Source organism: Lampetra fluviatilis, chromosome 11 (assembly GCF_964198595.1).
Source record: "Lampetra fluviatilis chromosome 11, kcLamFluv1.1, whole genome shotgun sequence".
NCBI lineage: Eukaryota > Metazoa > Chordata > Hyperoartia > Petromyzontiformes > Petromyzontidae > Lampetra > Lampetra fluviatilis.
The window spans coordinates 15,615,100-15,641,447 of record NC_136285.1 but is presented as its reverse complement, the minus strand read 5'-3'; the positions used below and the strand labels follow the sequence as shown (position 1 = coordinate 15,641,447).

At 51.2% G+C, this 26,348-nt stretch overlaps 1 protein-coding gene across 16 annotated transcripts in view; it reads right to left on the bottom strand.

The window, feature by feature from the left end:
- Positions 1-26,348, bottom strand: part of LOC144934883 (voltage-dependent L-type calcium channel subunit alpha-1D-like) — a 185,280-nt gene that overhangs the window by 81,050 nt on the left and 77,882 nt on the right. For all 16 annotated transcript variants that reach the window (XM_078861139.1, XM_078861144.1, XM_078861140.1 and 13 more), the window contains exons 4-9: positions 15,259-15,398; positions 5,206-5,354; positions 3,972-4,124; positions 2,845-3,041; positions 1,892-1,995; positions 405-571 (exon numbers count right to left, since the gene is read on the bottom strand). In XM_078861139.1, the coding sequence (XP_078717265.1) occupies positions 405-571; positions 1,892-1,995; positions 2,845-3,041; positions 3,972-4,124; positions 5,206-5,354; positions 15,259-15,398 (910 nt within the window). The remainder of the gene's footprint in view (positions 1-404; positions 572-1,891; positions 1,996-2,844; positions 3,042-3,971; positions 4,125-5,205; positions 5,355-15,258; positions 15,399-26,348) is intronic.

Here is a 26,348-nt window from a genome sequence, read left to right as displayed (position 1 = left end):
ACTCCTGGTTTACATGGTTGACTCAGCTCATCATCCCTCGTCCATGCGGAGTTGATCACGTGAGTACCACTTTGTGGTTGTCCTATGGATAGACCTGCCCTCGCAATAGAAATGTGGAACTTCCAGCACTGACTCACGGGTGAAAATGGGAGCGGGGTACCGCCTCCATGCTCATTGGAGGGGACATCGCTTTGGCTTTGGATGTAATCTTTTAAAACAGGGCCCTGCATTCATAAACAACTCAACTTATCTTCCCTGATAAAATACCAATATCCGTGGTCCCAAGGGGGGTGGGGGGGGCGATCACCCTCATCTCCCCCCCGCCCGTCGGCTCTGCCACCGCATCAATGATGCGAGGGAGTCATTGCTCCACCACCCATACAACCTCTCCCTCGCTTCCTCACCGAGGCGTGCCTCCTCCTTGCCCTCCTCCTCGTTCTCGGGGTCGATGTCCTCGGCCTGAGTGATCCAGTCCAGGTACCCCCGCAAATCCTCCTCCAGCTGCTGCTTCTCACGCAGTTTCTGGAAGTCGCCCCGTGCTTTCGCCTTCTCTCGCTCCTTTGAGAATTCCCTGCGAGGGCGACAAAGGAGGGGGGAGGAGCGGGGAAGAGGAGGAAATCGCACCGTAAGTACGCGGCGACATGGCCTGGTAGTACACAGGTTCGTTGTTCAGTTAAGGCAGGCCGCCCTGGTTAATATTGCATTGCTGCCCGCAGAGTCATCAATCACAACAACAACAACCGCCCGTTCGCTATTAAGTGGCAGTGACATCACCACGGTGCTCGTGCCAGGCTATGTGCACTTTAAGGCCGTGTGAAGTATCGAACGCCCACTGACAGGAGGTCACGGGACAGACCCAGGTGCCAGGGGTTGACTGGCCTATGCACAACCTTGTGCCCCCTATTGTGCCAACTTGCTGTGTTTATCCTTCTGGCGCTCTGCACCACCTCACCATGCAAAGCCTCACCACACACAATCTCATCACACACAGCCTCACCACTCACAACCTCACCACTCACAACCTCACCACTCACAATCTCATCACACACAGCCTCACCACACAGCATCGTCACATAGCCTCACCACAAAGCCTCATCACACAGCCTCGTCACACAGTCTCACCACACACAATCTCATCACACACAGCCTCACCACTCACACAACCTCACCACACACAATCTCACCACACAACCTCGTCACACACAGCCTCACCATACAACCTCACCACACACAGCCTCACCACACAACCTCACCACACAGCCTCACCACACACAGCCTCACCACACAGCCTCGTCACACACAGCTTCACCACACACAGCCTCACCACACACAGCCTCGTCACACACAGCCTCACCACACACAGCCTCACCACACAGCCTCACCACACACAGCCTCACCACACAACCTCACCACACAACCTCACCACACACAGCCTCACCACACACAGCCTCGTCACACAACCTCACCACACAGCCTCACCACACACAGCCTCACCACACAACCTCACCACACACAGCCTCACCACACAACCTCACCACACACAGCCTCATCACACACAGCCTCACCACACAGCCTCACCACACACAGCCTCATCACACAACCTCACCACACACAGCCTCATCACACAACCTCACCACACAGCCTCACCACACACGTGCCATATTTAGCCACGATGATGATGTTAACGACACAGTTATCATCACAAATTATGATGTTACAGTATTCACTCATGAATCCCAATCAAATGTATTCATCATGGAGGAATCCGATGAGCTATGAAGCTCTTTTCCACAGATGTCCAGCAAGTCACAATGAGCATGACAGTCCCGTGACGGCGACAACTTCTCCGGCGATGACGGTGATGCCACCTCGGTAGAGGTGAGTAACGCACCCGCTCAGCACTCCCAAGACGAGGTTTAGAACGAAGAATGATCCAAAGATGACGAGACTGACGAAGTAGACCCATGGCAGTTCGTAGCCAATGGCGTCTTGCATCTGAGGGAGGTGAACGAGGGGCGGGGGCACGCAGAGTGAGCCGTCGCAGCGTCAAGGAACCACCGCAGCCACCAGAGCCACCGACGCAGCCTCCCCCACGCAGCCTCCCCCACGCAGCCTCCCCCACGCAGCCTCCCCCACGCAGCCTCCCCCACGCAGCCTCCCCCACGCAGCCTCCCCCACGCAGCCTCCCCCACGCAGCCTCCCCCACGCTGCCTCCCCCACGCAGTCTCCCCCACGCAGTCTCCCCCACGCAGCCTCCCCCACTGCCTCCCCCACGCAGTCTCCCCCACGCAGCCTCCCCCACGCAGCCTCCCCCACGCAGCCTCCCCCACGCAGCCTCCCCTCCGCCAGGGCCCACAGCTGCTGCCTGGAGACGCGCGGCGACCTCCACGGCCTACCCGGAGAGTCTCATCCCCACCATCTGGTCTTAGACAGACTCACACAGAGACCCATAGACTCACACTGAGACCCATAGACTCACACAGAGACCCATAGACTCACACAGAGACCCATAGACTCACACAGAGACCCATAGACTCACACAGAGACCCATAGACTCACACAGAGACCCATAGACTCACATAGAGACCCATATATTAATATATAAACCTATATACTTACACAGAGAGCAATAGACTCACACAGAGGTAAGTGAGCAGGGGGCAGGGCGGATGTGGGGAGCTTAGGGGAGGTGAAGTGGGGCAACAGAAGACATGGGGAGGTAAGGAGAGGTGAGCGGAGACACGGGGAGGTGTGATGAGGTGAGGGGCACTGGAGGCTTGAGCCTCAGCGTAGTAGCAGTAATGGTAACGATGGTGACAGTGACGTTAATCTCGGAGGCGTCACCCAGTAGAGCACGTCGGTCCAGCCCTCCATGGTGATGCACTGGAACACGGTGAGCATCGCGAAGCCGAAATTGTCGAAGTTGGTGATGCCCTCGTTGGGGCCGGCCCATCCCGAGCGGCAGCTCGTGCCGCTGCCGTGGCACTGCCGCCCGTGGCCCAGGTACGCGCACGGGGCCGGCTCGTCCTCCGCGATCATCTCTGTACGGGGGGGGGGGGGGGGATGGAAGAAGGAGGGACATGGGTGGTACATACGGACAGGTCACCCCCATCTTTTATCCATTTATTTTATGTTCTACAAAATAATGCCGGTGAACAGAGTGTGGAACAACGTGGACATCCAGAATAAAGACTTAATTTGAGACCCAAACATCACACCTCCTGGTTACCCCACATGGATCCCCTCGACTACTCCACATGAACCCCCTTGGCTGCTCACCCCTCCAAATCCGCAAGCAACTATTAAAGCCGGCACAGAGCACGACGGGGTGGTGTGGCTAGGACGGCGCCCAGCCGCCTTTGGCTCCCCAATGCTGGTGCTTACACACAGCACGAAGTCCTAATGCAAAGGCTGAGTCCACATAACGAAGCTCCAGGACCAGTTCAGATATTCGTCATTAATGTTAGCTGTGAGCAGAAAATATAAATTGGGCCGCCGGGTTCACACTTGATGGTGCAGCGGACTAATCGCTGTGCCACCACTTCCCGCACACACAAACAAAGACAAAGATCCCCCCTATAGCCTTAACATACTTTTGGGAGAAGTGCTGTTAGTGTGCACCTACGAAGACCGGCACGGCACACGAGGGGGTGGGTGGCCAGCACCACGCCTGACAGCATTTGTCTCCCTCGTGGTGATGTTTACACATTACCTCCGATTAGCACGGTTGGCTACGTACGGTGTGTAAGAAGGTCAACATCCACACATACATTACACCAGGTACTCATTTGAGGCTGAGTTGATCTAGGGGAGGCCCAGGACCGATTCAGATAATCGTCACTGGTGTTGGAGGAAATGAGCGGAAATCGAACTCAGGTCACCGGGTTTGTAGCGTAGCACACTAATGAACCGCTACACTATCGTTCCCCATGTACACGCACCCACACCCAGCCACAGACCCACACACACACCCGAGTAGTTGAGGAAGCAGGTCTTGTGCATTCTGCCCATGAAAAGCTCGAGGCCAATGATGGCGTAGATGATGATGACGAAGAGAACGAGGAGGGCGATGTGCAGCAGAGGCACCATGGCCTTGATGATGGAGTTGAGGACGACCTGAAGACCTGGGCAGAGAGACACGAGTTCACATGGCTCCACGACCACCATTTGTGGCTCCAACAACTCCACCATATATGGCTCCGCCACCACCGAACACGGCTCCACCACCACATATGACTCAACGAACACCACCATACACCGCTCCACCACCACTCCCAAACATGGCTCTACCAATACCAATATACCAAGATCCGCACTTCGCCACTAAGTGACAGTGACGTCACCACGATGCCTGTGCCAGGCCAGGTGCACTTTGAGGCCACGTGTAGTGTCGAAGGCTCATTGACAGAAGGTCACAGGAAAGACTCAGGTGCCATGGGTTGACGGACAGATATGACTGGCAGATGCACCAACCGTGCTCACTACTGTGCCACCTTACTGTGTATTAGCCGCCCGGTGCTCCGCTCGTTGTTGTGAGGGTAGTTCCTCTGCTCTCCGTTGTTGTTGGAGGGCGACTGCCTCCAACTGCCCAGTAGCGTCCTTCATGGGCCTCCTCCAGAGAGGCTGTTCTTGACACCGCTGGTATCAGTCTTCAGCAAGTCCACTCAGCTCAGTTTAACACGTAGGCAGTTTAACACTCAGCTCCACATCCTAACGTACTGCATCAGTCCATCTCTTCTCCAACCCATGTCGTGCCCGTTTAGCCCCTTCTATCAGAAGCTGCTTGGGCATGGAGTGGCTGGTCATTTGGGCTACATGACCCAGTCAACGCAGCCTTGCCTGCTGGAGGAGCTCATTTGTGAGCTTTTCATACGATCCAGCCTGGTTAAACCCAGGATGGATCGGAGGTAGCCCTGCCTGAATGTTTCTAACTGGCACAGATGTTCCATTAGAGGGGTCAACGTTTCATAGGCATAGAGAAGGGAGGGCAGGACTGGCCGAGAAGATCTGAAGCTTTGCGTGGAGCAACAGTACAGGTTGCTTCCACGCAGTGTTATGCAGCCGATGAAAAAATAATGCCACCCGCTCCACCACCACCACCACCACACACGGCTCCACCACCACCACCACCACACACGGCTCCACCACCACCACCACCACACACGGCTCCACCACCACCACCACCACGCGGCTCTCGGGACTCACTGGGCACCCCAGACACGAGTCGCAGAGGCCTCAGCACGCGGAACGCCCTCAGGGCCTTGACGTCGAAGCCGCCCCCCTTGCTCGCCATCACGGCCCCACCTCCGCCATCGTTCACCTTGGTCGTGTGCTCGAGCACCACGGAGAAGAGCCTGGGGGACACGGGGGTTGGTGGATCACGCAGGGATGAGCCAGAACAATGTATCCACTCTACTGCCACCTTTTCCACTGCACAGTCAGCCTCAGCCTATCTCATCTGTGCGGTACACTGTAATACAATCCAGCACTTGTTTTTTGTAAACATTTTACTATGAACGATTTAAAAGTTATTTGTAGGAGAGTACTTTTGTTATATTTTCTGTTTATTTTATACGAATTGCTTCTAGTCAGGTGTTTTGCCCCGAGTTTGATTTCTATTTTCTTTACTTGATGTTATTGATTTGATGATTTTGCTGGCCCAGGTCGGACTATTCTTGAAAACGAGAATCTCCCGGTCTCTTGCGCTCTCCAGGTTCAACGAAGCAAACTTCCAACACAGGCAGCTGCGTCATGCCCCCTGCATTCTCCCAATCCCCAGCGCCGCCTCTGCCCTGCCGTGACACCGAGTTGGATCGTGTTGGGTGAGCCGCGTTGTATGAAGGGTTTAGTATTGGGTGAGCCGCGTTGTATCAAGGTGAACGCCTTTATTGTTGGGCAGCGAGGAACGGCAGAGGAGGGCGATGTTGAAACACACGTAGGAGGCAAGGGTTGGCAGATCACTCGGAGATTTGTGAAACTCCAAAACAACACCAGACTGAATACAAGCGAGGGGGTTGCGCAGTGCCCATATGTGCAGACGTTTGAGTGTTATTATCGACAATGCGTGCTGAGTTTTCCCTCCAACACGAAGCCAAACTCTCGTTAAAACTTTAAAGACGCTTTGGCCAAACATCGGAATGTATCAAGACCTCACACTCCCCCTGCAAGAGGCTCTCCAAGAAATCCAACACAATCGCCACACGTGTCATTGTAGAGAAAATAACAACACAAATATTAAGACAATTCGGTGCCTTCACATATCTATCCCTCGACATACAAAATGTATGTATTTTTACACATCCCATCAGCCGCACGGTCTTATGGGAGTGCGTAACTTCAGCTGTATTAATTCCAGCGAGCGTGACTGCTGATGCGACACGGAATGTGCAAAGCAGTTTTAGGTTTGCATGTTTTGAACCCATGCTGTTGAAATTAAGCACTGCCAACAGGCCACGTGACCGATGGGACACGTGAAGGAGGCGCATCGTCCACCGGTCCATCGCGTCCCTCGCCGTGGGCCCTCGCAGACACACGTGACTCTCGCAGACACACGTGACTCTCGCAGACACACGTCACTCTCGCAGACACACGTGACTCTCGCAGACACACGTGACTCTCGCAGACACACGTCACTCTCGCAGACACACGTGACTCTCGCAGACACACGTGACTCTCGCAGACACACGTGACTCTCGCAGACACACCTCACTCTCGCAGACACACGTGACTCTCGCAGACACACGTGACTCTCGCAGACACACGTGACTCTCCTAGACACACCTCACTCTCGCAGACACACGTCACTCTCGCAGACACACGTCACTCTCGCAGACACACGTGACTCTCGCAGACACACGTGACTCTCGCAGACACACGTCACTCTCGCAGACACACGTGACTCTCGCAGACACACGTGACTCTCGCAGACACACGTGACTCTCGCAGACACACGTGACTCTCGCAGACACACGTCACTCTCGCAGACACACGTGACTCTCGCAGACACACGTCACTCTCGCAGACACACGTGACTCTCGCAGACACACGTGACTCTCGCAGACACACGTGACTCTCGCAGACACACGTCACTCTCGCAGACACACGTCACTCTCGCAGACACACGTGACTCTCGCAGACACACGTGACTCTCGCAGACACACGTCACTCTCGCAGACACACGTGACTCTCCTAGACACACGTGACTCTCGCAGACACACGTGACTCTCGCAGACACACGTGACTCTCGCAGACACACGTGACTCTCGCAGACACACGTGACTCTCGCAGACACACGTGACTCTCGCAGACACACGTGACTCTCGCAGACACACGTCACTCTCGCAGACACACGTGACTCTCGCAGACACACGTGACTCTCGCAGACACACGTGACTCTCGCAGACACACGTGACTCTCGCAGACACACGTGACTCTCGCAGACACACGTGACTCTCGTCGCTCTCGCTGCTCACGAGGATGCGTCACGGCTCCCGAGCCGGTGCCCCTGGTTGGGGCCACTCGTGCTGTCGCGGCAACGATTGTCAGCGTGACATTGCTCATGCGCCGTGACGGCGTGACGCCCCACAGTCCCTCTGAACCCTCTAGAGTCCTCGTTTCGTCTTTTATGGAGGGAAGAGGTGGGATGGGGAGGAGGGAGGAGGAGGGGGGAAGGAGGAGGGGGGAGAAGGAGGGGGGAAGGAGGAGGGGGAAGGACGAGGGGGAGGAGGTCATGATGAGGATGAGAAGGAAGGAGGGGGAGCGTGATAACGAGGAGGGAGCGATGGTGAGAGAGGGGACAGGGGCTCCATTCTTTTTCTAGAGACATCTCTCGTATCCTATTGGGTGCATCGATTCTGTGTGCGTTAAATGATCCGCACGTCGCATTAATTGCCCAGGCAGCTGTGACCCCGCATCTGAAACCCATCTTCCCCTCTGCTCCCTGCTCCCCCGCCGCTGGCTGGGGGAGGTGTTGACAGTGGGATGTTTAGCTCCATGCAGGAAAGACAAAGGTGGTCAAGACATGAATCGACTGAATATCGTGTCAGTGGAACGCACTTTTTGTCATTCTAAAACGTGTGTGTGGATTCACATTCTTAGGTTTTTTCTGTAAAGTCGCGTAGGTAAAATTAAAATTAATCAAAGTAAAATAAAAAATCAAATAAAAATCACGACGTTTTGGAGGCAACACAAGCTTCCGTCTTCAGGTGGAACCGTCACAGCACGATAGCTGTATCAAGTGAGAGAAATTCCAAGAAAACAGTCCTTGTATATATACTGGTTGAGGGTGGGAGGAGCCAAGGTAGGCCATGGATATTATTATTGTGAGGTTCGGTGCGGCTGAAGCACGCTGCTAGGAATGAGCCTTTGTTGTGTAGACTGGTTGAACTCGGAGGTTCCAAGAGTTGTTACGGTGCGGCTGATGTGAAGGTGCGTGTAAGTGTGTGTGGATTCTTGTGTGTGATGGGGTGCGGTAGTGCCGTGACTAGCACACTTCACAATCAACCCGGCGACCCGAGGTCAACTCATCCTTGCATGAGGACCTGGGATGGTGTGTAAACGTGAGTACTGAGAAGACAAAGGCGGCCGGGCGTGGTGCTGGCCACTTCCTCCCTCATGTGACGTGCCCGCCTTCATAGGCGCTCACGAACAGCACTTACCCCAACAATCTTGTTAAATTCAGATTAAAGGTTATTGTGTTAGATCGCATAAGTATAAATGTGTCGTAATTCTCCATTTGCCAAATCGCCCGATGATGCTGGATGTAATTACCAGCGAAACGTGGTACTCAAATTGTACATTTTGTGGATTTACTTGCCAACACACCGGGCGGGTGAAGTAGTCACTGATTGGCGCGTTGTTTACGTGACAAACCTTACTGGCTGTGTCGGGTGGTGGAGGGTTACGACACGTTGACACGCGATCTAACCCAAAAACCTTTATTATGAATAATATTGGTCGTGAAAGCCGGCGTGTTAAACGGTCTTGTTAAAGGCTATAGGGGGACCTGTCTCTTTCTGTATTTGTGCGTGGGCTATTGTTAGCGCCTGTGTGTGAGTAGGATTCTGATAGTCGACTTCTCTCTCTGCTATCGTTGGTGTGAGAGAGGCGCTGATAAGATGGACCCTGCTCTACACAAAATCCATCACGGCATAATTGGTCCACTTTCGACTTTCACCGGTGTATGACACCATTAGCACAGCCTCTGCTGATGAGACACAACAAGCCAAAAAAATCCAGAATTTCTCTTCATAAAAATAAGCATGATGATGATGATAATAATCGAGAAAGGGCTCACCGAGTCTCAAGACTATTTTTCAGAAGGGTCCTGCCATGTTTTCACAGGAGGAGGCGATGCTGCTGCTGCTGTGTGAACCCAATTGAGTAATTTGCAGGTGATTTTATATTTTGGGATATTTGGTCAATGCTAGCTTCATTGAATGATTTTTCGCTGTGGGAGGAATCCGATGCAGAAAAGGGGGAAAACATACGAACATACAAACTCCGTATGTGGGCACGCTGCTCATTACACGAGGCTGCTGCTGCTGTTTGTGATAGTCGAGCAAATTCACAACAAAGTGAGCGGCGAGGCGTGACTCACAGAGAGACGCAGCCAAACCCACTCAATCGATGTCACCCTCGTCTCACCCCCACTGAACTCCCTTCCCTGCCTCGCCCTTCTCCTCTACCTCCCTCCCTCCTTCACTCACCCCCAATGACCTCCTCCCATCCCTATATACGAGCTGTTAGGGAGCGCCTATTAAGGCAGGCATGACACCGCAAGAATGAGGCATAACCCATTCACAGGCCCTATCAACTTATATCTTCACAACATAGGTAATCAATGCAGTGTGTATTTCAGGCCGAGTTAACCTAGCAGAGGCCCACGTAATCTATGTAGAGGTGGCCCTGCATGACCTCAACTCAATTCATTCAAAGGCAGTGAGCTCTGGGCTCATGTGGACATCGAGGCAGGGCTCATCTCCTATCTCCAGCGCTGAGCCAGTGAGAGAAATTCCATATTTCTATGGCAGGGGTGAGTCTAAATCCACGGAACAACCACTGTCGACTTCCCCACAAAGTGGAACCTCTTATTAACCCCTGTGGGGATGATGGGCTGAGTCAACCATCCCAACCAGGGTTTGAAGTCGCAACCTTCCCCTTGTGAGCCGCTCGCTCCAACGCTGAGCAGCGAGCTGGATCAGTTGATCTCTACTTCGAGCCGTCCCTCGGGTGCGGTGAGTCGGGGCGACCGCCCGGGGCCCTGCCCTTTGGGGGGCCCCACGCTTCGACGTCACAGTGGTGTCAGATGTCGTAGTTCTGGATTAGTTTGAAGGTGTCGGGTGGCCCACACGGTGGGATTTTCCCCAAGCCCTGCACCCCCTGATGGGCGGCCCTGCCTGAATTAATCCGAGCCCAGGTGACTATTCGATGTCCCTCTCTGCGACACCAAATGGGTCATGGTTGAGATGTCTTGCTCCGTGGGCAAATCACACAGAGTTGGAACAAACGCATGAGGGGAGTGTTTGCAGCAGAGGGCAGCGCGTGCACCGCTAGAGATAATTGTAAAATTAAATACACAAATGTGAATCACGCTCGCTGGAAAAGTCTCATTGAGCATCAATGAGTATTCTATATTCTAAAAATGTTTTGTCAATTCCCTCAGACAATATTCCTTTTGCAAGTGGGAGGAAGATGAAGCACCCATACAAAAATCCTCGCATGGATAGGAAGCATGCTCAGTCTCATAATATGCAGCGGCCTACTTGCTGTACTGCATTGTACATATTGTATGAGAGAAAGAGGTGCCTTGACAATGTTCATTATTATTACCGCTGCTGCACTTGTTTACCCAGGAGAGCCTCACTGAGTCTCAGGATTCCCTTTCAGGAGGGTCCTGCCAAGTGTTTCAATTGAGATATTCTTGAGGTAATTTTTCAGCATTGGGATGTTTGACCAATAATTACAAAGTGTCTATTTTTTTGCTATGGGGTGAAACCGGAGGAAACCCATGCAGAAGAGGGAGGACACACAATGTCCTTGCAGATATGCGCCCGAGTCCGGAATCGAACACAGGTGGTCTTGCTGTGTGGCACAATGGTTATCACTATGCTACCCTGCCACCTACAGTATGGAAGAGGTAAACTGATAGTGAAATAAATGTCAAAGCGCTTTCATCTTCCCCACAAAGTGGTCTTCAATGTATTAGGGATGATGGGGCGAGTCAACCCCCCTACACAGGCGCACACGACAAGAGGCGCGATTCGCAACTAAGGGGTGGTGATGTCACCATCGTGGTTGTGACAGGCTGAGTGCACTTTGAGGCCACGTGAAGTGTGGAAAGCTCGCTGACAAGAGGTCATGTGACAGAGCCAGGTGCCATGGGGTTGACTGACTCAAAAGACTGGCAGATGAATCACGTGGGTTCGCTACCCTGCCAACTTGCTGTATTTTATCCACCTGGAGCTCCGCTCATTGTTGTCAGCGTTGCTACTCTGCTGTCCATCGTTGTTGGAGGGTGACTGCCTCCACTAAATTCAACTAAAAACTCAACTATTTTTGTATTTTACCAGGTAAGGCCCACTGAGCAATATCTATCTCGTTTTCAGAAGCGACCTGACCACACATTGTAGCTCAACAAAGTGGCTTGTCATGCGGGAATGTATAGCAGGCAAATACTCTCAAGGCATGTTGATTCTAAATGTGGAGAGAAACCCCGGATGACCCAGGTAAAAAGCCAAGCGACCACGGGGAAAACATGCAAACAACGACCTCCTGTATACAAGGCGAGGTAGTTAACATATCGCCACCGTGCAGCCCAGGAGCCCAGAAGCAGACACACACACACAGACAAACACACACACAGACACACACACACACACACAGACACACACACACACAGACACACAACTCACACACACAGACACACAACTCACACACACAGACACACAGACACACACACACAGACACACACAGACACACAACTCACACACACAGACACACAACTCACACACACAGACACACACACAGACACACACACACAGACACACACACAGACACACACAGAGACACACAGACACGAAACTCACACACACACACAGACACACACACAAACACACACACACAGACACACACAGACACACACACAGACACACAGACACACACAGAGACACACAGACACAAAACTCACACACACACACAGACACACACACAGACACACACACAGACACACAGACACACAGGCACAGACATACACAGACACACAGACACACACAGACACACAACTCACACACACAGACACACAACTCACACACAGACACACACACAGACACACAGACACACACACAGACACACAACTCACACACACAGACACACACACAGACACACAGACACACACCTCACACACAGACACACACAGACACGCGACTCGCACGCACAGACACTGAAGTGCTCCCACGCTTGCACTCTCGTGGACATTGAACATTCCTCGTTAGGCATGTTGATAGAGACAACTCACTTGCTTATTAAATCAAAATAAGGGACGAAATACGATAGTACAGCAAGTAGGATGCTGACAGTCTGCTTGGACGTTGAACGTGAGCCCCTCGTGCTCAAGGGTTATCTCAAGACTCAAACTTTTACTAAACTACTGCTAAACTACTACTAAACTCTTACTGAACTAAACTACTACAAAACCAGTGCTAAACTATGCCTAGCATATTACTAAACTCGTACTAAACTCGTACTAAACTACTCAAAACCTCCCTGGCGACAGATTTGTTGACGGGCAGTGAGTCTCGAATATCAGCAAGCTTTCGAGTGAAGAGAGATCATCGTGATATCCATATCGGGGTTGTTAAACAATCATCACTGAACCGGTCAACATTTTCTAATCGTTACCGGCTACAGACTTACGGAACACGGAACCGCTTTCCATGGAATGTGAGTATTGAACTCAAGGATTGGCTCTCGCAAATGGACAAACCGCACGGCGGGTTAAGTCACCGCATGGCACAGTTTCTCCGTTTCTCAGTTAAAAGGCAAAGGTGCAGCCCTGCAACTGCTTACTCGCGGCCACTGCTGGCAGAAGGGGCTCCACCCTAATCCGTAGCAGTCCAGAATTTACAATCAGTTTTGTTTTCATTCTAATGTATGCACAGGCCAAAGTAAATATGCTAAAGTTCACATCGATTTTCATCATCGTTGTCAAATGTCAAGTTAAAAATATAACGTGTAAATTAAACTGCCAGGAGCGGGGTTTGTGGAGCGTTTTTTCCAATAACACCAGGCAACCCAGCGGCATTCATTTAACAGGCAACCCACCCCCTGCTGGCAAGCTTCAAAGAGGTCCACACCCCAGCCCAGGGCTTGCTGCATAATAAACAAATGCTTCTGGACAAACATCAGTTCAGAAGGATGATAATTTGATGGACGAAATCGTCAGCATCATCAGCCATCATCAATCCACTGCTGGATGAAGGCCTCCTCAAGCTACCGCCACCTTCCATGATTCTGCAATGCAACAGTCCACCCAGCCCATGCACACGCACCGATCTCATCGCTCCATCTCCTGGGTGCACGTCCCCTTGGACACGTTCCAATCCTTGGCTGCCACTCCATTATTATTCTTGACCATCGTCGATCGGTCCATTGAGCCACATGTCCTGTGCAAGCCCTCTCATTTAGCCTGAAAGGTCAGGATGATGCTTCTCACCCGCGAGCTAGCGTCCGCTACTGCACGTCTCCATCTTGCTGCCTCTCAGTGTAATCCCGGCATGCAACTCTTTGTGCATCATTGCGCACTTCTCAGTTTCTGTTCCGTGGTTGTTCATGACCTCGACGTTTCTGAACCACGTGTCACCGCAGGTAGCACGCACTGATTTAAAACTTTATTCTCTGGGCCACAGTGCTCGGTGATGGATTTTCATGATGAAGTTCAATTTTAAAAACACAATATAACCTGCTCTGGTCCACCTCTTCATTTGAAATAAACCCGAGATCCTTGTCTGTTTACTTGTATTCGATTATTTTCTTAATTTACCCAAAGTTGTATCACATTCATCAAAATTTTGTGATGCCTTTCTTATTTACTACACTGTTAGGGTATGTATATATGTTTAACTTATTGTGCATCGTATGTAGCCAACCATGCTAATCGGAGGTGCGAGATAAGTACTGTTAGTGAGCACCTGCAAAGGTGTAGTCAGCACGACACCTGGCAGTCTTTGTCTCCCAAAAGCTGATGTTTACACAACCCCATCAGGGACTCATTTAATGCTGAATTACCCTTCGGGAGCCCCAAGACAAGTTCTGGTAACACTTGCTGCCACTGATGTTGGCCATGAGTGGGAATCGAACTCGGGTCGTTGGATTCATAGCACAGTGTGCTAACAACTGCACCACCGCTCCCCACAGATGATATCCCACATGCACACGTTCACGCACATATACACTCTCAGACATAGATCATGCTCTCTGTACCTGTTATTAATTATGTACATTGAATTAATTAGAATATTTACACCCTGCATATATTAAATGACGACACCTTCACAAAGGTCAAGTGCGTATTCCAATTTCTATTCATGCGATGAAGGAAGTGAAACCCAGAATTCCCACTTCCTGGCCAAACTGCCACAGGGAAACAATCTTGGAACGAATGCTCTGTGAAAAATCGTTTAGCGGCCCGGCCATGAGTAAAGAACGCTGCCTCCACCGGAGAGAATTACTCTGACAGCAGAGAAATGCAGGGCCTTGCTTGCATCCTCATTGGCACCGCCCTCTCCCTCCATATCTCCTCCCCTCTCTCCTCCTGCGCGCTCTCGTCCACGAGTTTCAAGCGTGTTTTAATGGACCAAGTGATCATTTAAGGGACCAGGAAGAGACTCATTTGCATCGGTGGGAGGCCTGGATCATCCAAATAACATACTAACAAAAAAAACAAGTATGGCAATGAAGCAAAGACAAAATTAAGGCAAAAACAACCGCAACATAGAATAAATGAGACATCGTACTGGGTACTCATTTGAGGCTGAGTCGACCTAGGGGAGGCCCAATACCTTTTTAGATAAATGTCACACACTCACTCACACTCTGCAGAACAGGGAGAGAATGTAGAAAGTCCACGCAGAAAGATGTCCGAGTCAGGAAGTGAACCCAGGCACTTCTTGCTGTCAGGCACGAGTGTTACCACTGCATCACCAAGCCAACCCTTCATCGAGTTAGGGTCCGAGTCCAGTGTGTGGGTCAGCCCCCACTCACCCCACCACCACGATGACAAAGTCCAGGAGGTTCCACCCGTTGCGCAGGTAGGCGTTTGGATGAACGAGGAGGCCGTAGGCCATGATCTTGAGGAAGGCCTCCACCGTGAAGATCACCAGGAACACGTACTCGACCTTCTCCTGAAAGAGATGGAGCGGCGAGCGAGAGGTGAGGTTCGGGTGCCGCGATCGCGTGATGCACCGATCGAGCGGCCGAATCGCAGCGCTGGTCTCACCACACCCAGCGGGCAAAGAGAAACAATATCCGTGGGCACGAGCTTCGCACGCTCCATGTACAACGCAAATAAAGAGTGGGAAGGGGTTCACGCGAACATCCACAGGTCGGTTGATAGTTCGAGTTGGGGTAGGGCTAGTGCTAAACTCTGGTTAACTCACACTCTTTGGTTCTTTCGGTAAAGTCACGTAGGTGAAAATAATAATACAAAAAAATAATCACGACGTTTCGGGCGCAACACAAGCGTCCTTCATCAGGTGGGGACCAGCACAGGAAGAACAGTCGCTGTGCTGGTCCCCACCTGATGAAGGACGCTTGGTGTTGCGCCCAAAACGTCCTGATTATTTATTTTATTTTATTATTATTTTCACCCACGTGACTTTACCGAAAGAACCAAAGGGTATGGATCCTTGCAGTCATGAAAACTTCAATTCTAGAATCTGATGGTAGGTTTTTACCCTTTTAACTGGTACAAAACTGACACCTTTATTCATGTTTGCAATGACCACAACACAAGTAGTCAATAAAGCAAACAAAAAGAAGCAACTCTGATAAGGATAATAATATGCACTGTCCTTGAAGTTGATTGGCCCACACCCGAGACGGCTTTCTTTCTAAAGAAAGCCGTCTTTCTAAAGAAAGCCGTCTCGGGTGTGGGCCAATCAACTTCAAGGACAGTGCATATTATTATCCTTATCAGAGTTGCTTCTTTTTGTTTGCTTTATTGACTACTTGTGTTGTGGTCATTGCAAACATGATGCCTTGAATAAAGGTGTCAGTTTTGTACCAGTTAAACGGGTACAAACCTACCATTATATTTTGCCACTGGTAAAAGAGATCTCATAGTGTTCTAGAATCTGGTTAACTCATTTGGTGGAGCGAGGGGAAAGGTTGAATATTTTGGGTAGTATTGTTGGGGTAGCGCAAGTGTCTGGGTGGCTAGTGTGATTATTGGTAGGGCTCGTGTCTGGGTGGCTAGTGTGGTTATTGGTAGGGATAGTGTCTGGGTGGCTAGTGTGATTATTGGTAGGGGAAGTGTCTGGCTGGCTAGTGTGGTTATTGGTAGGGATAGTGTCTGGGTGGCTAGTGTGGTTATTGGTAGGGCTCGTGTCTGGGTGGCTAGTGTGGTTATTGGTAGGGGAAGTGTCTGGCTGGCTAGTGTGGTTATTGGAAGGGGAAGTGTCTGGGTGGCTAGTGTGGTTATTGGTAGGGCTCGTGTCTGGGTGGCTAGTGTGATTATTGGAAGGGGAAGTGTCTGGCTGGCTAGTGTGATTATTGGTAGGGGAAGTGTCTGGCTGGCTAGTGTGGTTATTGGTAGGGCTCGTGTCTGGGTGGCTAGTGTGGTTATTGGTAGGGGAAGTGTCTGGCTGGCTAGTGTGGTTATTGGAAGGGGAAGTGTCTGGGTGGCTAGTGTGGTTATTGGTAGGGCTCGTGTCTGGGTGGCTAGTGTGGTTATTGGTAGGGCTCGTGTCTGGGTGGCTAGTGTGGTTATTGGTAGGGGAAGTGTCTGGGTGGCTAGTGTGGTTATTGGTAGGGGAAGTGTCTGGGTGGCTAGTGTGGTTATTGGTAGGGGAAGTGTCTGGGTGGCTAGTGTGGTTATTGGTAGGGCAAGTGTCTGGTAGCTAGTGTGGTTATTGGTAGGGAAGTGTCTGGGTGGCTAGTGTGGTTATTGGTAGGGGAAGTGTCTGGGTGGCTAGTGTGGTTATTAGTAGGGCAAGTGTCTGGTGGCTAGTGTGGTTATTGGTAGGGAAGTGTCTGGGTGGCTAGTGTGGTTATTGGTAGGGGAAGTGTCTGGGTGGCTAGTGTGGTTATTGGTAGGGATAGTGTCTGGGTGGCTAGTGTGGTTATTGGTAGGGGAAGTGTCTGGGTGGCTAGTGTGGTTATTGGTAGGGGAAGTGTCTGGCTGGCTAGTGTGGTTATTGGTAGGGGAAGTGTCTGGGTGGCTAGTGTGGTTATTGGTAGGGCAAGTGTCTGGTGGCTAGTGTGGTTATTGGTAGGGAAGTGTCTGGGTGGCTAGTGTGGTTATTGGTAGGGAAGTGTCTGGGTGGCTAGTGTGGTTATTGGCAGGGATAGTGTCTGGGTGGCTAGTGTGGTTATTGGTAGGGAAGTGTCTGGGTGGCTAGTGTGGTTATTGGTAGGGATAGTGTCTGGGTGGCTAGTGTGGTTATTGGTAGGGAAGTGTCTGGGTGGCTAGTGTGGTTATTGGTAGGGGAAGTGTCTGGGTGGCTAGTGTGGTTATTGGTAGGGATAGTGTCTGGGTGGCTAGTGTGATTATTGGTAGGGATAGTGTCTGGGTGGCTAGTGTGGTTATTGGTAGGGAAGTGTCTGGGTGGCTAGTGTGGTTATTGGCAGGGATAGTGTCTGGGTGGCTAGTGTGGTTATTGGCAGGGAAGTGTCTGGGTGGCTAGTGTGGTTATTGGTAGGGGAAGTGTCTGGGTGGCTAGTGTGGTTATTGGTAGGGCAAGTGTCTGGTGGCTAGTGTGGTTATTGGTAGGGATAGTGTCTGGGTGGCTAGTGTGGTTATTGGTAGGGCAAGTGTCTGGTGGCTAGTGTGGTTATTGGTAGGGATAGTGTCTGGGTGGCTAGTGTGGTTATTGGTAGGGAAGTGTCTGGGTGGCTAGTGTGGTTATTGGTAGGGATAGTGTCTGGGTGGCTAGTGTGGTTATTGGTAGGGCAAGTGTCTGGTGGCTAGTGTGGTTATTGGTAGGGATAGTGTCTGGGTGGCTAGTGTGGTTATTGGTAGGGAAGTGTCTGGGTGGCTAGTGTGGTTATTGGTAGGGGAAGTGTCTGGGTGGCTAGTGTGGTTATTGGTAGGGATAGTGTCTGGGTGGCTAGTGTGGTTATTGGTAGGGGAAGTGTCTGGGTGGCTAGTGTGGTTATTGGTAGGGGAAGTGTCTGGGTGGCTAGTGTGATTATTGGTAGGGGAAGTGTCTGGCTGGCTAGTGTGGTTATTGGTAGGGGAAGTGTCTGGGTGGCTAGTGTTGTTATTGGTAGGGCAAGTGTCTGGTGGCTAGTGTGGTTATTGGTAGGGAAGTGTCTGGGTGGCTAGTGTGGTTATTGGTAGGGGAAGTGTATGGGTGGCTAGTGTGGTTATTGGCAGGGATAGTGTCTGGGTGGCTAGTGTGGTTATTGGTAGGGATAGTGTCTGGGTGGCTAGTGTGGTTATTGGCAGGGATTGTGTCTGGGTGGCTAGTGTGGTTATTGGTAGGGCAAGTGTCTGGTGGCTAGTGTTGTTATTGGTAGGGATAGTGTCTGGGTGGCTAGTGTGGTTATTGGTAGGGAAGTGTCTGGCTGGCTAGTGTGGTTATTGGTAGGGGAAGTGTCTGGCTGGCTAGTGTGGTTATTGGTAGGGGAAGTGTCTGGTGGCTAGTGTGATTATTGGTAGGGGAAGTGTCTGGTGGCTAGTGTGGTTATTGGTAGGGATAGTGTATGGGTGGCTAGTGTGGTTATTGGTAGGGATAGTGTCTGGGTGGCTAGTGTGGTTATTGGTAGGGGAAGTGTCTGGTGGCTAGTGTGGTTATTGGTAGGGGAAGTGTCTGGGTGGCTATTGTGGTTATTGGTAGGGGAAGTGTCTGGTGGCTAGTGTGGTTATTGGTAGGGGAAGTGTCTGGCTGGCTAGTGTGGTTATTGGTAGGGCTCGTGTCTGGGTGGCTAGTGTGGTTATTGGTAGGGCAAGTGTCTGGTGGCTAGTGTGGTTATTGGTAGGGCAAGTGTCTGGGTGGCTAGTGTGGTTATTGGTAGGGCAAGTGTCTGTTTGGCTAGTGTGGTTATTGGTAGGGGAAATGTCTGGTGGCTAGTGTGGTTATTGGTAGGGCAAGTGTCTGGGTGGCTAGTGTGGTTATTGGTAGGGATATTGTCTGGGTGGCTAGTGTGGTTATTGGTAGGGCAAGTGTCTGGGTGGCTAGTGTGATTATTGGTAAGGCAAGTGTCTGGGTGGCTAGTGTGGTTATTGGTAGAGATAGTGTCTGGGTGGCTAGTGTGATTGTTGGTAGGGCAAGTGTCTGGGTGGCTAGTGTAGTTATTGGTAGGGATAGTGTCTGGGTGGCTAGTGTGGTTATTGGTAGGGCAAGTGTCTGGGTGGCTAGTGTGATTATTGGTAGGGCAAGTGTCTGGCTGGCTAGTGTGGTTATTGGTAGGGCTCGTGTCTGGGTGGCTAGCGTGATTATTGGTAGGGGAAGTGTCTGGCTGGCTAGTGTGGTTATTGGTAGGGCAAGTGTCTGGGTGGCTAGTGTGGTTATTGGTAGGGCAAGTGTCTGGGTGGCTAGTGTGGTTATTGGTAGGGATAGTGTCTGGGTGGCTAGTGTGATTATTGGTAGGGATAGTGTCTGGGTGGCTAGTGTGGTTATTGGTAGGAATAGTGTCTGGGTGGCTAGTGTGATTATTGGTAGGGCAAGTGTCTGGGTGGCTAGTGTGGTTATTGGTAGGGATAGTGTCTGGGTGGCTAGTGTGATTATTGGTAGGGATAGTGTCTGGGTGGCTAGTGTGTTTATTGGTAGGGATAGTGTCTGGGTGGCTAGTGTGATTATTGGTAGGGCAAGTGTCTGGGTGGCTAGTGTGGTTATTGGTAGGGCAAGTGTCTGGGTGGCTAGTGTGGTTATTGGTAGGGATAGTGTCTGGGTGGCTAGTGTGGTTATTGGTAGGGCAAGTGTCTGGGTGGCTAGTGTGGTTATTGGTAGGGCAAGTGTCTGGGTGGCAAGTGTGGTTATTGGTAGGGCAAGTGTCTGGGTGGCTAGTGTGGTTATTGGTAGGGCAAGTGTCTGGGTGACTAGTGTGGTTATTGGTAGGGATAGTGTCTGGGTGGCTAGTGTGATTATTGGTAGGGCAAGTGTCTGGGTGGCTAGTGTGGTTATTGGTAGGGATAGTGTCTGGGTGGCTAGTGTGGTTATTGGTAGGGATAGTGTCTGGGTGGCTAGTGTGATTATTGGTAGGGCAAGTGTCTGGGTGGCTTGTGTGGTTATTGGTAGGGATATTGTCTGGGTGGCTAGTGTGATTATTGGTAGGGATAGTGTCTGGGTGGCTAGTGTGATTATTGGTAGGGCAAGTGTCTGGTGGCTAGTGTGGTTATTGGTAGGGATAGTGTCTGGGTGGCTAGTGTGATTATTGGTAGGGCAAGTGTCTGGTGGCTAGTGTGGTTATTGGTAGGGATAGTGTCTGGGTGGCTAGTGTGGTTATTGGTAGGGCAAGTGTCTGGCTGGCTAGTGTGGTTATTGGTAGGGATAGTGTCTGGGTGGCTAGTGTGGTTATTGGTAGGGCAAGTGTCTGGTGGCTAGTGTGATTATTGGTAGGGCTCGTGTCTGGCTGGCTAGTGTGGTTATTGGTAGGGGAAGTGTCTGGGTGGCTAGTGTTGTTATTGGTAGGGGAAGTGTCTGGGTGGCTAGTGTGGTTATTGGTAGGGATAGTGTCTGGGTGGCTAGTGTGGTTATTGGTAGGGGAAGTGTCTGGGTGGCTAGTGTGGTTATTGGTAGGGGAAGTGTCTGGGTGGCTAGTGTGATTATTGGTAGGGGAAGTGTCTGGCTGGCTAGTGTGGTTATTGGTAGGGGAAGTGTCTGGGTGGCTAGTGTTGTTATTGGTAGGGCAAGTGTCTGGTGGCTAGTGTGGTTATTGGTAGGGAAGTGTCTGGGTGGCTAGTGTGGTTATTGGTAGGGGAAGTGTATGGGTGGCTAGTGTGGTTATTGGTAGGGCAAGTGTCTGGTGGCTAGTGTGGTTATTGGTAGGGAAGTGTCTGGGTGGCTAGTGTGGTTATTGGTAGGGCAAGTGTCTGGTGGCTAGTGTGGTTATTGGTAGGGAAGTGTCTGGGTGGCTAGTGTGGTTATTGGCAGGGATAGTGTCTGGGTGGCTAGTGTGGTTATTGGTAGGGCAAGTGTCTGGTGGCTAGTGTGGTTATTGGTAGGGGAAGTGTCTGGGTGGCTAGTGTGGTTATTGGTAGGGATAGTGTCTGGGTGGCTAGTGTGGTTATTGGTAGGGCAAGTGTCTGGTGGCTAGTGTGGTTATTGGTAGGGATAGTGTCTGGGTGGCTAGTGTGGTTATTGGTAGGGAAGTGTCTGGCTGGCTAGTGTGGTTATTGGTAGGGGAAGTGTCTGGCTGGCTAGTGTGGTTATTGGTAGGGGAAGTGTCTGGGTGGCTAGTGTGGTTATTGGTAGGGGAAGTGTCTGGGTGGCTAGTGTGGTTATTGGCAGGGATAGTGTCTGGGTGGCTAGTGTGGTTATTGGTAGGGCAAGTGTCTGGTGGCTAGTGTGGTTATTGGTAGGGATAGTGTCTGGGTGGCTAGTGTGGTTATTGGTAGGGAAGTGTCTGGCTGGCTAGTGTGGTTATTGGTAGGGGAAGTGTCTGGCTGGCTAGTGTGGTTATTGGTAGGGGAAGTGTCTGGTGGCTAGTGTGATTATTGGTAGGGGAAGTGTCTGGTGGCTAGTGTGGTTATTGGTAGGGATAGTGTATGGGTGGCTAGTGTGGTTATTGGTAGGGATAGTGTCTGGGTGGCTAGTGTGGTTATTGGTAGGGGAAGTGTCTGGTGGCTAGTGTGGTTATTGGTAGGGGAAGTGTCTGGGTGGCTATTGTGGTTATTGGTAGGGGAAGTGTCTGGTGGCTAGTGTGGTTATTGGTAGGGGAAGTGTCTGGATGGCTAGTGTGGTTATTGGTAGGGCTCGTGTCTGGGTGGCTAGTGTGGTTATTGGTAGGGCAAGTGTCTGGTGGCTAGTGTGGTTATTGGTAGGGCAAGTGTCTGGGTGGCTAGTGTGGTTATTGGTAGGGATATTGTCTGGGTGGCTAGTGTGGTTATTGGTAGGGCAAGTGTCTGGGTGGCTAGTGTGATTATTGGTAAGGCAAGTGTCTGGGTGGCTAGTGTGGTTATTGGTAGGGATAGTGTCTGGGTGGCTAGTGTGATTGTTGGTAGGGCAAGTGTCTGGGTGGCTAGTGTAGTTATTGGTAGGGATAGTGTCTGGGTGGCTAGTGTGATTATTGGTAAGGCAAGTGTCTGGGTGGCTAGTGTGGTTATTGGTAGGGATAGTGTCTGGGTGGCTAGTGTGGTTATTGGTAGGGCAAGTGTCTGGGTGGCTAGTGTGATTATTGGTAGGGCAAGTGTCTGGCTGGCTAGTGTGGTTATTGGTAGGGCTCGTGTCTGGGTGGCTAGCGTGATTTTTGGTAGGGGAAGTGTCTGGCTGGCTAGTGTGGTTATTGGTAGGGCAAGTGTCTGGGTGGCTAGTGTGGTTATTGGTAGGGCAAGTGTCTGGGTGGCTAGTGTGGTTATTGGTAGGGATAGTGTCTGGGTGGCTAGTGTGATTATTGGTAGGGATAGTGTCTGGGTGGCTAGTGTGGTTATTGGTAGGAATAGTGTCTGGGTGGCTAGTGTGATTATTGGTAGGGCAAGTGTCTGGGTGGCTAGTGTGGTTATTGGTAGGGATAGTGTCTGGGTGGCTAGTGTGTTTATTGGTAGGGATAGTGTCTGGGTGGCTAGTGTGATTATTGGTAGGGCAAGTGTCTGGGTGGCTAGTGTGGTTGTTGGTAGGGCAAGTGTCTGGGTGGCTAGTGTGGTTATTGGTAGGGATAGTGTCTGGGTGGCTAGTGTGGTTATTGGTAGGGCAAGTGTCTGGGTGGCTAGTGTGGTTATTGGTAGGGCAAGTGTCTGGGTGGCAAGTGTGGTTATTGGTAGGGCAAGTGTCTGGGTGGCTAGTGTGGTTATTGGTAGGGCAAGTGTCTGGGTGACTAGTGTGGTTATTGGTAGGGATAGTGTCTGGGTGGCTAGTGTGATTATTGGTAGGGCAAGTGTCTGGGTGGCTAGTGTGGTTATTGGTAGGGATAGTGTCTGGGTGGCTAGTGTGGTTATTGGTAGGGATAGTGTCTGGGTGGCTAGTGTGATTATTGGTAGGGCAAGTGTCTGGGTGGCTTGTGTGGTTATTGGTAGGGATATTGTCTGGGTGGCTAGTGTGATTATTGGTAGGGATAGTGTCTGGGTGGCTAGTGTGATTATTGGTAGGGCAAGTGTCTGGTGGCTAGTGTGGTTATTGGTAGGGATAGTGTCTGGGTGGCTAGTGTGATTATTGGTAGGGCAAGTGTCTGGTGGCTAGTGTGGTTATTGGTAGGGATAGTGTCTGGGTGGCTAGTGTGGTTATTGGTAGGGCAAGTGTCTGGCTGGCTAGTGTGGTTATTGGTAGGGATAGTGTCTGGGTGGCTAGTGTGGTTATTGGTAGGGCAAGTGTCTGGTGGCTAGTGTGATTATTGGTAGGGCTCGTGTCTGGCTGGCTAGTGTGGTTATTGGTAGGGGAAGTGTCTGGGTGGCTAGTGTTGTTATTGGTAGGGCAAGTGTCTGGTGGCTAGTGTGGTTATTGGTAGGGAAGTGTCTGGGTGGCTAGTGTGGTTATTGGTAGGGGAAGTGTCTGGCTGGCTAGTGTGGTTATTGGTAGGGATAGTGTCTGGGTGGCTAGTGTGGTTATTGGTAGGGCAAGTGTCTGGTGGCTAGTGTGATTATTGGTAGGGCTCGTGTCTGGTGGCTAGTGTGGTTATTGGTAGGGATAGTGTCTGGGTGGCTAGTGTGGTTATTAGTAGGGCAAGTGTCTGGTGGCTAGTGTGGTTATTGGTAGGGAAGTGTCTGGGTGGCTAGTGTGGTTATTGGTAGGGGAAGTGTCTGGCTGGCTAGTGTGGTTATTGGTAGGGGAAGTGTCTGGGTGGCTAGTGTGGTTATTGGTAGGGATAGTGTCTGGGTGGCTAGTGTGGTTATTGGTAGGGTTAGTGTCTGGGTGGCTAGTGTGGTTATTGGTAGGGCAAGTGTCTGGTGGCTAGTGTGGTTATTGGTAGGGATAGTGTCTGGGTGGCTAGTGTGGTTATTGGCAGGGATAGTGTCTGGGTGGCTAGTGTGGTTATTGGTAGGGCAAGTGTCTGGTGGCTAGTGTGGTTATTGGTAGGGAAAGTGTCTGGGTGGCTAGTGTGGTTATTGGTAGGGAAGTGTCTGGGTGGCTAGTGTGGTTATTGGTAGGGGAAGTGTCTGGCTGGCTAGTGTGGTTATTGGTAGGGGAAGTGTCTGGTTGCTAGTGTGATTATTGGTAGGGGAAGTGTCTGGTGGCTAGTGTGGTTATTGGTAGAGATAGTGTATGGGTGGCTAGTGTGGTTATTGGTAGGGATAGTGTCTGGGTGGCTAGTGTGGTTATTGGTAGGGGAAGTGTCTGGTGGCTAGTGTGGTTATTGGTAGGGGAAGTGTCTGGGTGGCTAGTGTGGTTATTGGTAGGGGAAGTGTCTGGTGGCTAGTGTGGTTATTGGTAGGGGAAGTGTCTGGCTGGCTAGTGTGGTTATTGGTAGGGCTCGTGTCTGGGTGGCTAGTGTGGTTATTGGTAGGGCAAGTGTCTGGTGGCTAGTGTGGTTATTGGTAGGGCAAGTGTCTGGGTGGCTAGTGTGGTTATTGGTAGGGCAAGTGTCTGTTTGGCTAGTGTGGTTATTGGTAGGGGAAATGTCTGGTGGCTAGTGTGGTTATTGGTAGGGCAAGTGTCTGGGTGGCTAGTGTGGTTATTGGTAGGGATATTGTCTGGGTGGCTAGTGTGGTTATTGGTAGGGCAAGTGTCTGGGTGGCTAGTGTGATTATTGGTAAGGCAAGTGTCTGGGTGGCTAGTGTGGTTATTGGTAGGGATAGTGTCTGGGTGGCTAGTGTGATTGTTGGTAGGGCAAGTGTCTGGGTGGCTAGTGTGGTTATTGGTAGGGATAGTGTCTGGGTGGCTAGTGTGGTTATTGGTAGGGCAAGTGTCTGGGTGGCTAGTGTGATTATTGGTAGGGCAAGTGTCTGGCTGGCTAGTGTGGTTATTGGTAGGGCTCGTGTCTGGGTGGCTAGCGTGATTATTGGTAGGGGAAGTGTCTGGCTGGCTAGTGTGGTTATTGGTAGGGCAAGTGTCTGGGTGGCTAGTGTGGTTATTGGTAGGGCAAGTATCTGGGTGGCTAGTGTGATTATTGGTAGGGATAGTGTCTGGGTGGCTAGTGTGATTATTGGTAGGGATAGTGTCTGGGTGGCTAGTGTGGTTATTGGTAGGGATAGTGTCTGGGTGGCTAGTGTGATTATTGGTAGGGCAAGTGTCTGGGTGGCTAGTGTGGTTATTGGTAGGGATAGTGTCTGGGTGGCTAGTGTGATTATTGGTAGGGATAGTGTCTGGGTGGCTAGTGTGTTTATTGGTAGGGATAGTGTCTGGGTGGCTAGTGTGATTATTGGTAGGGCAAGTGTCTAGGTGGCTAGTTTGGTTATTGGTAGGGCAAGTGTCTGGGTGGCTAGTGTGGTTATTGGTAGGGATAGTGTCTGGGTGGCTAGTGTGGTTATTGGTAGGGCAAGTGTCTGGGTGGCTAGTGTGGTTATTGGTAGGGCAAGTGTCTGGGTGGCAAGTGTGGTTATTGGTAGGGCAAGTGTCTGGGTGGCTAGTGTGGTTATTGGTAGGGATAGTGTCTGGGTGGCTAGTGTGGTTATTGGTAGGGATATTGTCTGGGTGGCTAGTGTGATTATTGGTAGGGATAGTGTCTGGGTGGCTAGTGTGATTATTGGTAGGGCAAGTGTCTGGGTGGCTAGTGTGGTTATTGGTAGGGATAGTGTCTGGGTGGCTAGTGTGATTATTGGTAGGGCAAGTGTCTGGGTGGCTAGTGTGGTTATTGGCAGGGATAGTGTCTGGGTGGCTAGTGTGGTTATTGGTAGGGATAGTGTCTGGGTGGCTAGTGTGGTTATTGGTAGGGCAAGTGTCTGGTGGCTAGTGTGATTATTGGTAGGGCTCGTGTCTGGCTGGCTAGTGTGGTTATTGGTAGGGATAGTGTCTGGGTGGCTAGTGTGGTTATTGGTAGGGCAAGTGTTTGGCTGGCTAGTGTGGTTATTGGTAGGGTTAGTGTCTGGGTGGCTAGTGTGG